This window comes from Pezoporus flaviventris, unplaced genomic scaffold, assembly GCF_033815535.1.
Source record: "Pezoporus flaviventris isolate CSIRO_AGI_PZ_B2104156 unplaced genomic scaffold, CSIRO_AGI_Pfla_v1 ptg000047l, whole genome shotgun sequence".
NCBI lineage: Eukaryota > Metazoa > Chordata > Aves > Psittaciformes > Psittacidae > Pezoporus > Pezoporus flaviventris.
Window position 1 is genome coordinate 13,750,711 of NW_026892595.1, and position 12,187 is coordinate 13,762,897.

Genomic DNA, 12,187 nt, shown 5'->3' on the forward strand with positions numbered 1-12,187 from the left:
GCTTCAGGAGATACTTCACTGAATCTTTGGAAATCTGTCTTCCATATAGGCTAAAACAGGATACTCAGATGTTACAGTACAGTAATGAAGACCTAAACTGTGTCAGTAGCTGTTAGGGCAAACCACCACAGTAGCTGCTGTTTTTCAGATAAATTATGAAGTATTAATGATTTAAAAGCTCATTTTTTTGAGAAAAGTGATAGATTTATTATACATTCAGACCTACACTTAATTTAGCTATAATAATATGATAAACAATTTTCCCTTTCTTCCACACAGTTTTAGTATACTGATGTTAGAAAAGTTGCATTGTGCTGATCTGGTGAACAGAAAAATCTGATCAACCTTGCATGTTGTTTTTTTTTAAAGAAATGGTTTATCAAGTGTTTTTCTTGTAATTTACCTTTAAACAGGATACTCAGTGGCTGCTGGGGAATTTACTGGGGATTTTGAACAAGGTAAGAAGCTACGTACTTGAAACCTCATAGCCATGCAGCTATTAATTTCCTCATTTTGGGTCTGTGCAGGAACATACATTTGAAACATAGGTGACATTTAAGCTATCTGTACCAAATATTCTCAGAAGCAAATATTTCCTTAGAAGACGTATCTTAACAGATCAGAATGTAAGTAACCCAGAAGTCTGAATCTGTTGCTAAGGTATTCTGGCCATGCATCTGTTCAGCAGTTAGAGCTGTGACGACATGCTAGGTGGAGCCATCCAAGCTCACTTTATTTAGCCAGTTTGGTGACCAGTTGTAACATGTTTTGGGAGAACTAGCTACACAGGATTTGGAGAAGGCTGAGGTTCTGAATGACTTCTTTGCCTCAGTCTTCACTGGCAAAGGCTCTGACCACATCACCCAAGTCTTGGAAGGCAGACGGCAGGGACTGTGAGAATGAAGACCTTGAGCTCACTGTAGGAGAGGACCTGGTTCGAGAGCATCTTAAAAATCTGAACGTGCACAAGTCCATGGGTCCCGATGAAAAACAACAAGGTGCTTGGTGACAGCCAGCATGGCTTCACTAAGGGGAAATCCTGCCTGACCAATTTGGTGGCCTTCTATGATGGGGCTATGGAACTGATGGACAGGGGTAGAGCAGTTGATGGCATCTACCTGGATTTGTGCAAAGCGTTCGACATTGTCCCACACAACATCCTTGTCTCTAAATTGGAGAGACATCAATTTGATGGATGGACCACTCGGTGGATAAAGAACTGGCTGGATGGCCGCACACAAAGAGTTGTGGTCAATGGCTCAATGTCCGGCTGGAGACCAGTAATGAGTGGTGTCCCTCAGGGATCGGTGTTGGGACCGGTCTTGTTCAACATCTTTGTCACTGACATGGACAGTGGGATTGAGTGCGCCCTCAGCAAGTTTGCCGATGACACCAAGCTGTGTGGTTCGGTTGATACCCTGGAGGGAAGGAATGCCATCCAGAGGGACCTTGACACACTTGTGAGGTGGGCTGATGCCAGCCTCATGAAGTTTAACCATGCCAAGTGCAAGGTCCTACACCTGGGTCAGAGCAATCCCGGGCACAGTTACAGGTTGGGCAGAGAAGAGGTTCAAAGCAGCCCCGTGGAGAAGGACTTGGGGGTGTTGGTCGATGAGAAAATGAACATGAGCCAGGTTCAGTGTGTGCTTGCAGCCCAGAAAGCCAACATATCCTGGGCTGCATCAAAAGGAGCGTGACCAGCAGGTCGAAGGAGGTGATCCTGCCCCTGTACTCTGCTCTTGTGAGACCTCACCTGGAGTATTGTGTGCAGTTCTGGTGTTCTCAACATAAGAAGTACATGGAAGTGCTGGAACAAGTGCAGAGGAGAGCCATGAGGATGATCAGGGGACTGGAGCACCTCCCATATGAAGATAGGCTGAGAAAGTTGGGGCTGTTCAGCCTGGAGAAGAGAAGGCTGTGTGGAGACCTCATAGCAGCCTTCCAGTATCTGAAGGGGGCTATAGGGATGCTGGGGAGGGACTCTTCATTAGGGACTGTAGCGATAGAACAAGGGATAACGGGTTAAAACTTAAACAGGGGAAGTTTAGATTGGATGTAAGGAGGAACTTCTTTCCTGTTAGGGTGGTGAGGCAGTGGAATGGGTTGCCCAGGAAGGTTGTGAATGCTCCATCCCTGGCAGTGTTCAAGGCCAGGTTAGACAGAGCCTTGGGTGACATGGTTTAGTGCAAGGTGTCACTGCCCATGGCAGGGGGTTGGAACTTGATGATCCTAAGGTCCTTTCCAGCCCTAACTATTCTATGATTCTTTGATTCTATGTAGAGCCAACAGTGCAGTCTTGTACAGTCTTTCAGTCCATATTCAAGTTACTCACCTGCATAGAGGTTGCTAGACCTCAGCCTATGACTGGCGAGGTGCAACATGGCTTGGAAATGTCTGTGCATGCTAAAAGCACACTTCTGACTGCCACATAAACTTCACAGCCCAGGCTAGGAGATAACATTCAAATGCTTCTGGAGAAAGACAGCTTTATAATGCGGTGCTATGTTAACTAATGCTAGGCAGAAAGAGTTGTCTGGATGAGTGTATTCAAAATTTAAGATATACTATTTCATGCAACTAGATGCACTTAGGGGAAGTTAAAATCTTATGAGTAAATGTCTTTAAGAGATTTGCAGATGCTTCTGATACAGATAACAAATCAAAATCCTAAGCGTTATATATCAAGGAAGATTTAAGTGGCTTGGGATACATGTTGCATGTACAACTCGTGGCATAACCAGTTCACTGTTTGATCATTTATCCTTTTAGAATTGGTTGCTGGAGTCCCAAGGGGAGCGCAGAACTTTGGCTATGTATGTACTGGACCCACATTTTATCCTTTTTATATTGAAAAGGCAGTTACTCTTTGGGAGGCTAAAGGCTACATTATATTTTCTGTCTCCTTGTTCCTAAACTTTTTAGTAAGAGAAAAATGCTACTGACTTTCACTCTCAGGCTTATCTGGCTGGGCTGAAATGCCTTACTTTTGAATATTAAGTGCTTAGTCCCTTCTGAAGTCTGTTTACAATAGGCAATTTCAAGCATGCTTTGAGTATGACCAGAATCCTTATACCCAGTGAGTGTTATCAGATCTGATCTTACCCTTAGGTTAGCATATTTCATGTGCAATGCTGTATCCGCAGTAGTGAGCTGTCCAAGTTCAGATAATTCATACCCACTGTTTATTTTAAGCGCTCTAAGTATATACACTGAATACTAGATGCTAAATATTAAGTTAGAAGTGATGGGAGAAAACGATATATGTATGTGGATGCATCTTTTACCTCATAGGAAAAGAAAGTTTCAGAACTAACCTGACTGGGAAACAGAGACCCTAGCCACAGACACATTCTCTAGTTTTGTGAACCCAGAAATCATTGTGTCTCTGGAACTGATTCATACCATTTTTCAGAGGAAAGGTGTGTATGTGTGTGCATATATATATATGTAGGTATGCATATATTTCTTTATGGTATAAGTTCCTGTTTTCATGCCTAATAATGTAGTCACTGATTAGCTGACAATCTGATTTGCTTCTGTTCAGTGTCCAGTAAGGAAGGGAAGCAGTCTTTTCCCCATTTATTTCCCCATTTTATTTATATATTTATTTATATTTATATGAGACTCATAAAGTCTTAGTGATTCATTCAAGATCATATAGGAAAACTGTGGTGAGACAGAAAATAATTGTTTTTTCTTGGCCACAGTGTGACAGATAGGTTTGCAGTGATGTTGTGCTTGAAACTTTCCATATTTTTCTGTTACCAGGTCTCAATTATTAATTCTTCAGACTTGACCTTTATCCAGAATTTCACTGGTGAACAGGTAATGTCAAACAACTATGTGATCAAATATAATATCTCTAGAGGATACAGTTTTATTAACATAGCTTAAAATATATATAAAACAGATTTTAGAATTAATGACCATCGAAACAAAGAGGATTATCAGTAAAAAAAAATAAAAAATTAAATTGATATGTGAAAGTCTATCTGTTGTTTTTTATTTCCAGATGGCGTCTTATTTTGGGTACACTGTTGCAGTATCTGATGTTAACAATGATGGGTAGGTTACCAAATGTATTCAGCTCCACTGAACATTCATAGAAGCAATGCCTGATGTTTATTAATAGACATAGGTTTTCAGGTGCTTCGTACCTCAAAATGCTTCTCTTGGCTTCTCTGCTTTTCTGATTTTAATTGTTCATGTGGGCTTATCTTTCTGCAATCACAGTGGCACAAGTATTTGCAGGCCTATTTTGGGTGAGTTTGTCTTCCTGAATATTTATTCAAAACAGTGTGGCAGAGCAGGAATATCTAATGTCTTAGGAAACAGATCCTTATAGAACAGTGAATAAACAGTGCAAGCTACTACTGGGAAGAGATGGGTGAAAGTCAAAAATTCATTCTCCCATTCTCAAAAGCAGGTAAGCCTTCTCACATGTGGGCCATCCGTAGCTTCACTTCTCAATTTTAAAAGCTCCTCATTCCAGCACCTGCTGATTGGACATCTATTTTCACCATCCAGAGGACCAAAAAGTGTCAATGGCCATAGTTGTTATGACCAGCATTGTGCTTGACTGAGGGAGAGTGCTGCTCAGCTCCCAGGATCACATCTAAGGCACTCAGGGATTTCAGGCACTGTTGAACAAACCACTTCCTAACTTTGAACTCATGTAAAATCTGATTGAATATTTCAGAAGCGTAGGACTTTAGCAAGTGAATATTGGTACTAGCTTTTTAGCAAGGAGATGAAGAGTCCTGAAGCTCAGAGCTTTGGAATTTGGAAGAGTCCTCACCTCAGAGCTGCACAGAGGTGAGCCAGGTTTATATTTAGAGCTGCAGCATACTCTTGCCTATTGTAAAATGTCTCAGATGTATCTACTTCATTTTCTTTTCTTACAATGATGTATTATGTGCTTAAACATAGTGCCTTAAATATTTCTTCTGGATGGACTAAATGATTGCTTCTCTTCAGTACCTAGTGACCCTTTAAAAAGTGAAGGATACAAGAAAAGAGAAAAATAACAAGGTGATAAAATGTTATTGCATTCCAAAACAAAACAAACAAACAAAAAACACCAAACCCAAAATCAATAAGAACAACAACAAAAGAAGTTTCAGCTGTTTCAGCTGCTTCATAGTACTCATATCTTTACAAGTTTCTGAGGTCAAATTTTGTCATAGTACCATAGCACTTTACTCATGTGAAAGGGTGGAGAAACATTAATCTAAGTTACAATAGACACTCTAGACACTCGTTAGACTTTTAGGGAACTTGCTATTTAACTTTTCACTGAACCAAACTATTTCCTGTGCAGGTTATTTCCTGTGAACCATAGGGTTACTTGGCAGGTCTCATATTTTCTGTGGACCTCTAAGACCACTGTTTATGTCAATAATATAATCAAACTGCTGTTGAGGCCTGTGTGGTCTCCCAGTCTATATCTTAAAAGAAATCTAATGATGCTCTCTGAGATCCAAACATCCCACAAAAAACAAAACACAAAAAGCTTTACTTGATAAACATGTCTGATTAGATGTGTAGTCTGCCTTTGCTAGTTTGCACATATAGTTGATACAAATATTTATCTGAAAGGGAAAGTAAAACAGAGAGAGAGGAAAAAAAGTAAAAGGGAAATGACCACTTCAAATTGACTTAGGTTTTCTATCCTATCTATTATCTAAGGATATTTCTATCCTATCTATTATCTAAGGATAAAAGATAAGTGATGGCTTTATGAGTATGAGAAACCTGATGAAGTTCTATGCTGAAAAGATTAATAGGAATGATGCTTTGCTGTAACAGGGCTGAAGACAAGGCTCAATGATTAGGCTTACCCTAGAGAAAAAAGCTGTGTATACCCTTTCTGCTCCAGCAGTTAAGGTGTTCTGGGGTGGCTCTTACAGTTTTATCTTCACCACATCAGGTTGTAGGCAGAATAGGAAAATTTAGGATATTATTTGAACTACCATTTAGTTGCCCAGTACTAATAATGAGAAATCCACAATGAAACAACAAAACAAGTTTGCTATCAACTTACAGACTGCATTCCTAGTAAAGAGGAAAAAGAGAACACTTCCAATTTAGACTGAAACGGCCCAATAAAAATAGTGGAATAAACTGTTTACTGGTCTTTTACTTGGCCTTTATCAAAGCTTTCCATAGTTATACATTGACCTCTTGACATTTCCCATACTCCTGCTTTTTATTGCTCAGCAGGATACAAAGGAACTGCATACAGTCTCAGCAGGTGGTCAGCTTTTGCCTTTTAAAGTTTTTGTTAATAGAAAGGAAACAGTACTGGCTGGTTACCTTATTGTGCTGGACAAAATAAATACATGATTTATATTAACTGCAACTTCTTAGTGCAGTATTGAAATAAATCTAAAGAACCAGTTCAAAATACCATTGCAAAATGAACTGCACTTTATGGTTTAACATTACTGTCCAGGGGCTTTTGCTTATGCTTTGCTCTTACAGGCTTTTAAAAGGGATCACATGAACCTGAATATGGCTCAGAACTTTAATTTTGTAAATATAAACTCCTAAGCCAATTGAAATATCCTTCTTCAACAACAAAAACACATTATTATAATCACATGGGTACTCATAACCCAACAAATGAACCCCCCCCCCCTTTGACTGCTTGATGTCTAGATACTTGAATGGTAGGAGCTGGAAGGTGAAACTGACTATAAAGCATGGTAAACAGCAATTGCTTGCTTGTGACCCACTTGGAGAGAAATCAGGAATAAGTAAACGAGGATCAGAGAGAGCAGGGTAGCTGAAGAATCCTTCCTCTCTGGCTGTGGTACACTGCTGTGACAGTGCAAAAACCAAACCAAACTCAAACCACTAAAATTGCCTGAGGGAGAATTCCTTCTTGCAGAGGGCTTGCTGAAGCAGCTTGCTTTGACCTACAGAGCTCAGCACTGCCGGAGAAGGGGAATAATCAAGAAGGTGAGGAAAGAAAAGTTTTGTTTTGGGTGGGACATGCCAAGACCTGGAGGGAAGGCAAGCTAAGTGCTGCAGGTGTTCCAGGTAGCTCTGCTGCCTGTAACCAGTTTAGAAATGTGAATGAAATTTAGATGACTGCCTTGCTCCCGCCTTTCCCTCAGCACATCAGAAGGCGAGCCAACTTAGTTACTAGGGTCTGGTCCCTGGCCTATTCATGTATTTTAGGCAGCCATTGTCATTTATTTTAACGAAGTAGAAATTTTCCTAGAAATATAAACCCAGCACTGTGTGCTTCCAGCTGACATGCTGTGATCCCTGCACAACAGACTCCAGCTCCTTCCTGCCTGCTTGTTTTGTGTCTCACTTGGCGAATCTTGTATTCTGGGTTAGGCTTCTGCTGAATTTTAGGCCACTGTGAATGATAATAGTCTGCCTCTGTTCACCACTGTAGGCACTCTAGATATTGCTCTATGGACCAGTGTTTTAAAGGTGTCTAGGTCTCTACATAGTTTACATCGATGTACTGGGAGCTTCCTGGCTCTAAATCTTTTGATTCCTTAACACCCGTAAAAATATCTCCCCTTAGTTTTACAATCCTTCATTTGTAAAATATTCATTGGAGCCAAGTTTGTCTTTTACATCGTGGTTTATACAGCATATGTGGAGTCCCAATCTTGCTAAAAATGTCTGGACTGCAATGTAATAGAATAGTAACTGAAGTTACTAATACTGTATAATGCCTTTAGTGCATGACAGTTGTAAAAAAACTTGTAAAAAAAAAAAACATAAGCATTTATGATCTGTTTTAGTTGTTGCTGTTGTTTTGTGGTGACTGTTTCAGCTGACATTCTGTCCCAACCATGGGCAACTTTCGTTAGTAGAGGAGGACTTTTGATGTTTAGTGTGAAAGGAAAATCCCACCTTTGATGTCAGGTCAGGATCTACTTCCTTCCTTTTTAAGTTATGCCATGGGGTAAAGTCTTGACGTATAAAGGATAGAACAACTGTACCGAAGTGACCTGACATTTTGAATTACAGTTTCCTTTATGGAAACATGCTATAAAACGTAATAGGAAAACAACATTTCTAGAAGTACTTTGTCACAATTTGCAGAATATGTAAGTTCTACAATGTGATTAAAAGGCTTCTAGATGAGATATTCTGTACAAAATTCTATGGTCTGTATCTTAGCTGAGCTACTCCCAAATCACATAGGGTTTTTTTTTTCTTTCAGAATTGGGAAAACAATGTAATGCAATTTTATTAGTTGGTTTACTAATGGCTAAAGCCTTTGTGGAGACATCACAATTAGGAATATTAGAAGGTTTTCTACAAGTTTGATATAGTTTGAACAAAATTTCCCATTAAAGCATGAGAATATTTTTTCTGAACTAAAAATTCTGGGATCAAGTAGCAGTAGTTATTTACAATAACAGAGTTCCTAAATATGAATGAGCAACATCTACTGAATATAACTGAAATTATCCTATTACTTTATATGGGCTTGAGCAGCCTTCAAAAATTAATCTGATATGATCATTTCATATCTCAGAATAATTATTCTCTTAATAAAGAATATTTCTGCTTGTTATGTGTCTATCAATCTTGCTTTATTTTATTCTTTACTGTTCAGTAAAGGGTCTTTTTTCCCTGCTAAATGAATATTGATAACATGTTTCAAAACACCCCCATTTAGAACATGTAAAATGTCGTTTGATTAGACTATCTTTTTCTACTGATTCTTATACTGATTGAGGAAAAGAAGGACTTTTCCCTCTAAGCCTCATATTTTTGTGATTTTATTGTGTCCTTTCCCTTTAACACTTAATAGGGCAAATTACGTGAGCAGTGCAACTACTCATGTGCTTAATATTAAACAGAAGTGTTTTCTTAAATAAAGCTTTGGCTTTATCTCCCAGCTTCCATTTGAATTAGTGGTGAGGCATTCTCTATTAATTGAAGCTCTAACCACGTTTCATTTTTTAAAAGAATTTCATAATGTTTCCATTTTGAACAGAGGGGACAGCATTTGGAAAAGACTTAAGATGTGATCAAGGCCACATTGGGTGGGGCTTTGAGCAACCTGGTCTAGTGGAAAGTGTCCCTGCCTATGATGAGGGGGTTGGAACTAGATGATCTTCAAGGTTTTTTCCAGCCTAAATGAGTCTGTGGTTCTGTGATTTATGCATATTACTTCAAAAATCTGCTGGAAAGTGGCAATTTTTGTATTATTCACTTACTCATGTATCATTTTTAAAACCTAGATTTTATAATAAAATTCTCTCACTAGCACTGTTAGCAGACAGAATTTGCTCTGTTAACGCAGATTCCCCTCTTAGTTAAATCCCTGACTTCTGGATCATGAACTTCGAAGTATAGCTTTTCGGTGTCTATTGTGGGCATAAATTGAAGTGCAAGAAACTCCATTTAAACCTAGGAAGAAATGTTTTTGCTGTGAGGGTGATCCAGCACTGGAAGCAGTTACCTAGAAAGGCTGTGGAGTCTACATCCACGGAGATATTTAAAACTGGATTTGGCACAGCCCTGGGCAGCCTTCCCTAGCTAACCAAGTGTTTGAACTAGAACTCCAGAAACGCTTTCTTCCCTCAGTTAGCCTATGACTCTATGATGATAATTATCAGCTTCCTGTTTAACAAATGCATGAACTGTGTGAATTGCACTCAATATCTCAGTGACACTGGTTTTTGTTTGACTGTTCCAGTTTAGATGATATCTTAGTTGGTGCCCCTCTCTTTATGGAACGAGAATTTGAGAGCAAACCTAAAGAAGTTGGGCAAGTTTATCTGTACCTGCAAGAAAGTGCTTTCCTCTTCCAAGATGCACAAGTTCTGACAGGCACTGAAGTGTTTGGTAGATTTGGCAGTGCAATCACACACCTTGGAGATCTCAATCAAGATGGATATAATGGTAATTTATATGTAATATAGTGATATATATCTCTGTATAACAGTCCAAGTAAACTAACTTGCTGAGTTATCTGAGATAGCTTGGGTGCCCTGAGTACCTAGTTAGCCTCTTTGGACATGGTCAGTTTCAGCTTGTTTTTCCCTGCATGTATTTTCTTAGTTCTTATTTCCAAGATGCAAAGCAAGCATCTCTGCATCTGAAACTGCAAGGAGTTTGTACAGTAGCCTTGAAGATGGTTGGCCCACTATGGAAAAATTAATGGACCTAGCTCCTTTGTAACTTGAAGGCTGTTTTTCACAGCACCATAGCCACTAGATTCTAGGGCAGTGGCACCAGTGTGTGGCTCCTGTGCAAGGTATAAGTCATGCCAGGAGCCATAGGATTGTATTTAAGTTCAGGGTGCACAAAATCTGAATACTGTCCTGTGAGCAGAAGGGTTTTCCTGGAATCCCACCATGGAGTTCAGACCAGCTGAACTCAACAGTGGAGACTTCTTTTACCTGTGAGCAATAGTAGGTGACCTCTGCTTCTCTGGGCAGGGAAGGCTGGTATCCCTGCTCTCCAGCATGCTGGTAAGGCAGCATGGAGACATTCCTACTGTTCTCTCTTAGTGTACAGAGAAGGTTAAGAAAGATCTGGAGGCAAAGTCTTCTGCTTCATAACTGAAGATGCCATAGAGCTTTGGTGTACTTCTACCTTTAGAGCAAAGGTACAAATTCCAAGTGCTGAAGTCAAGTTTAGTAAAGGAGTCCAGCATCAGCTGTTAGATCAGAACTTAAAAGTGAGAGTTGTAGATACGTATCTTCCTCTAGTGTTCCCTATTAGGTAAATCAGCTAGTGCGGCTGTTGAATCTCAATCTAGACACATGGTTCTCTCCACATCCCATGTGTAGGAAGTAAGAAGAGCATTATGAGTTGTGTTTCTTGGATATGGTACCTCATTTTTAATGATTGCAGTTCTTAACTGCATAATGCCCAAGGCCTCCTGTTCAATTCCTGACTCAGTACTATTTCCATTTCTTAATAAGATGTTGGCTTGGTATAGATCAAAACATTTTATTTCACTGCTCTCTTTTGCACTGGTTGTTTGAGTGGTTTTTTTTGTTTTTTTGTCTATGTTCAATACTTTATCTGGAAAAAGAAAATTTATCTAACAGCTGTTCTGTATTAATTATGTGACAGAGGAACTCAAGAATAATTTGTGTCTCTTTAAAAATATGGACGTAGAAGCAGGTGTTAAATTAGGTCTTGGTTTATTGAAGCCTATTGAATGCCCTGGAAATACAGTGGAGGAATCCAGTGTGGCCTGCCTATTTAGTATAATGCAGTAAGCCCTTCATGGGATGATTTTATAACCTTTTGTCATGAAAGTGACACAGAAAAGACACTACAGACATTTTTGTATATTTGCGTTAAAACTGGAATCCATATGGAAGTACAGAACATTGAAGTTCCTGCGTGTATATAGACTTAGGAACTTAATTTTTGCTTTATTTTAATTGTGCCCGTTCTTTTTCTCCTTTTATTGCACTGCAGACATTGCTATTGGAGCACCATTTGCAGGAGAAGATAGAAGAGGAAAAGTGCTCATTTACAATGGACACAGTAATGGGTTAAATACCAACCCTTCCCAGGTTCTCAATGGAGCCTGGGCCTCACAGTCCATGCCTTCGGGATTTGGCTTCACTCTAAGAGGAGACTCAGATGTAGACAAGAATGATTACCCAGGTAAGATTTTTCCATTAGTAAGGGGAATTTATACTTCCATTCTCTGGAAAATGCATCACGCCTAAACTGCTGCTTTTGGAAGGCAGGGTTCAGAATAAAGAATAGACATTTTTGGATAGTTCTAGCCTGCTTTCCTGAGAGTTAAAATCAGACAAAACAAACACTCCCTTTCCTGTCAAAAGACATGATCAGAAAGTCAAGAAAGGGCTTAAATGGTTACATTAACATAAAACATGTGAAGTTTACAATAAAAAGCTTAACCCTTTCCCCCCACTTCTAAAAATTGAATGCTTTCAGCTTATTGAACTTGCAAGGTCTCCTTCATCCTAACATTCTTTCTTAATTAAAAACATGCTGTGTTTTAGAAGAAAGGATTGACTTGGTTGTGTTGCTAAGTTGTTTTTTGCTGTCTGAACAGACATTGAGCTATACATAGTTACTTAATGGCTTTGACTGCATTTTAAAAAAAGCAGAGAGATTGCAAATACATTACTTTAATGCAGATATTTCATTTGGGTCCTTCCACCCCTTTTATATTCTCATTTTCCTATAGGGACTCTTGCTTTTTAGG

At 39.2% G+C, this 12,187-nt stretch overlaps 1 protein-coding gene across 1 annotated transcript in view; it reads left to right on the plus strand.

The window, feature by feature from the left end:
• The window catches only part of ITGA8 (integrin subunit alpha 8), a 109,949-nt gene that overhangs the window by 19,676 nt on the left and 78,086 nt on the right, over positions 1 to 12,187 (plus strand). Inside the window, exons 8-13 of the mRNA XM_061468371.1 lie at positions 414 to 458; positions 2,770 to 2,813; positions 3,769 to 3,825; positions 4,013 to 4,065; positions 9,683 to 9,888; positions 11,425 to 11,616. Of these exons, the coding sequence (XP_061324355.1) occupies positions 414 to 458; positions 2,770 to 2,813; positions 3,769 to 3,825; positions 4,013 to 4,065; positions 9,683 to 9,888; positions 11,425 to 11,616 (597 nt within the window). The remainder of the gene's footprint in view (positions 1 to 413; positions 459 to 2,769; positions 2,814 to 3,768; positions 3,826 to 4,012; positions 4,066 to 9,682; positions 9,889 to 11,424; positions 11,617 to 12,187) is intronic.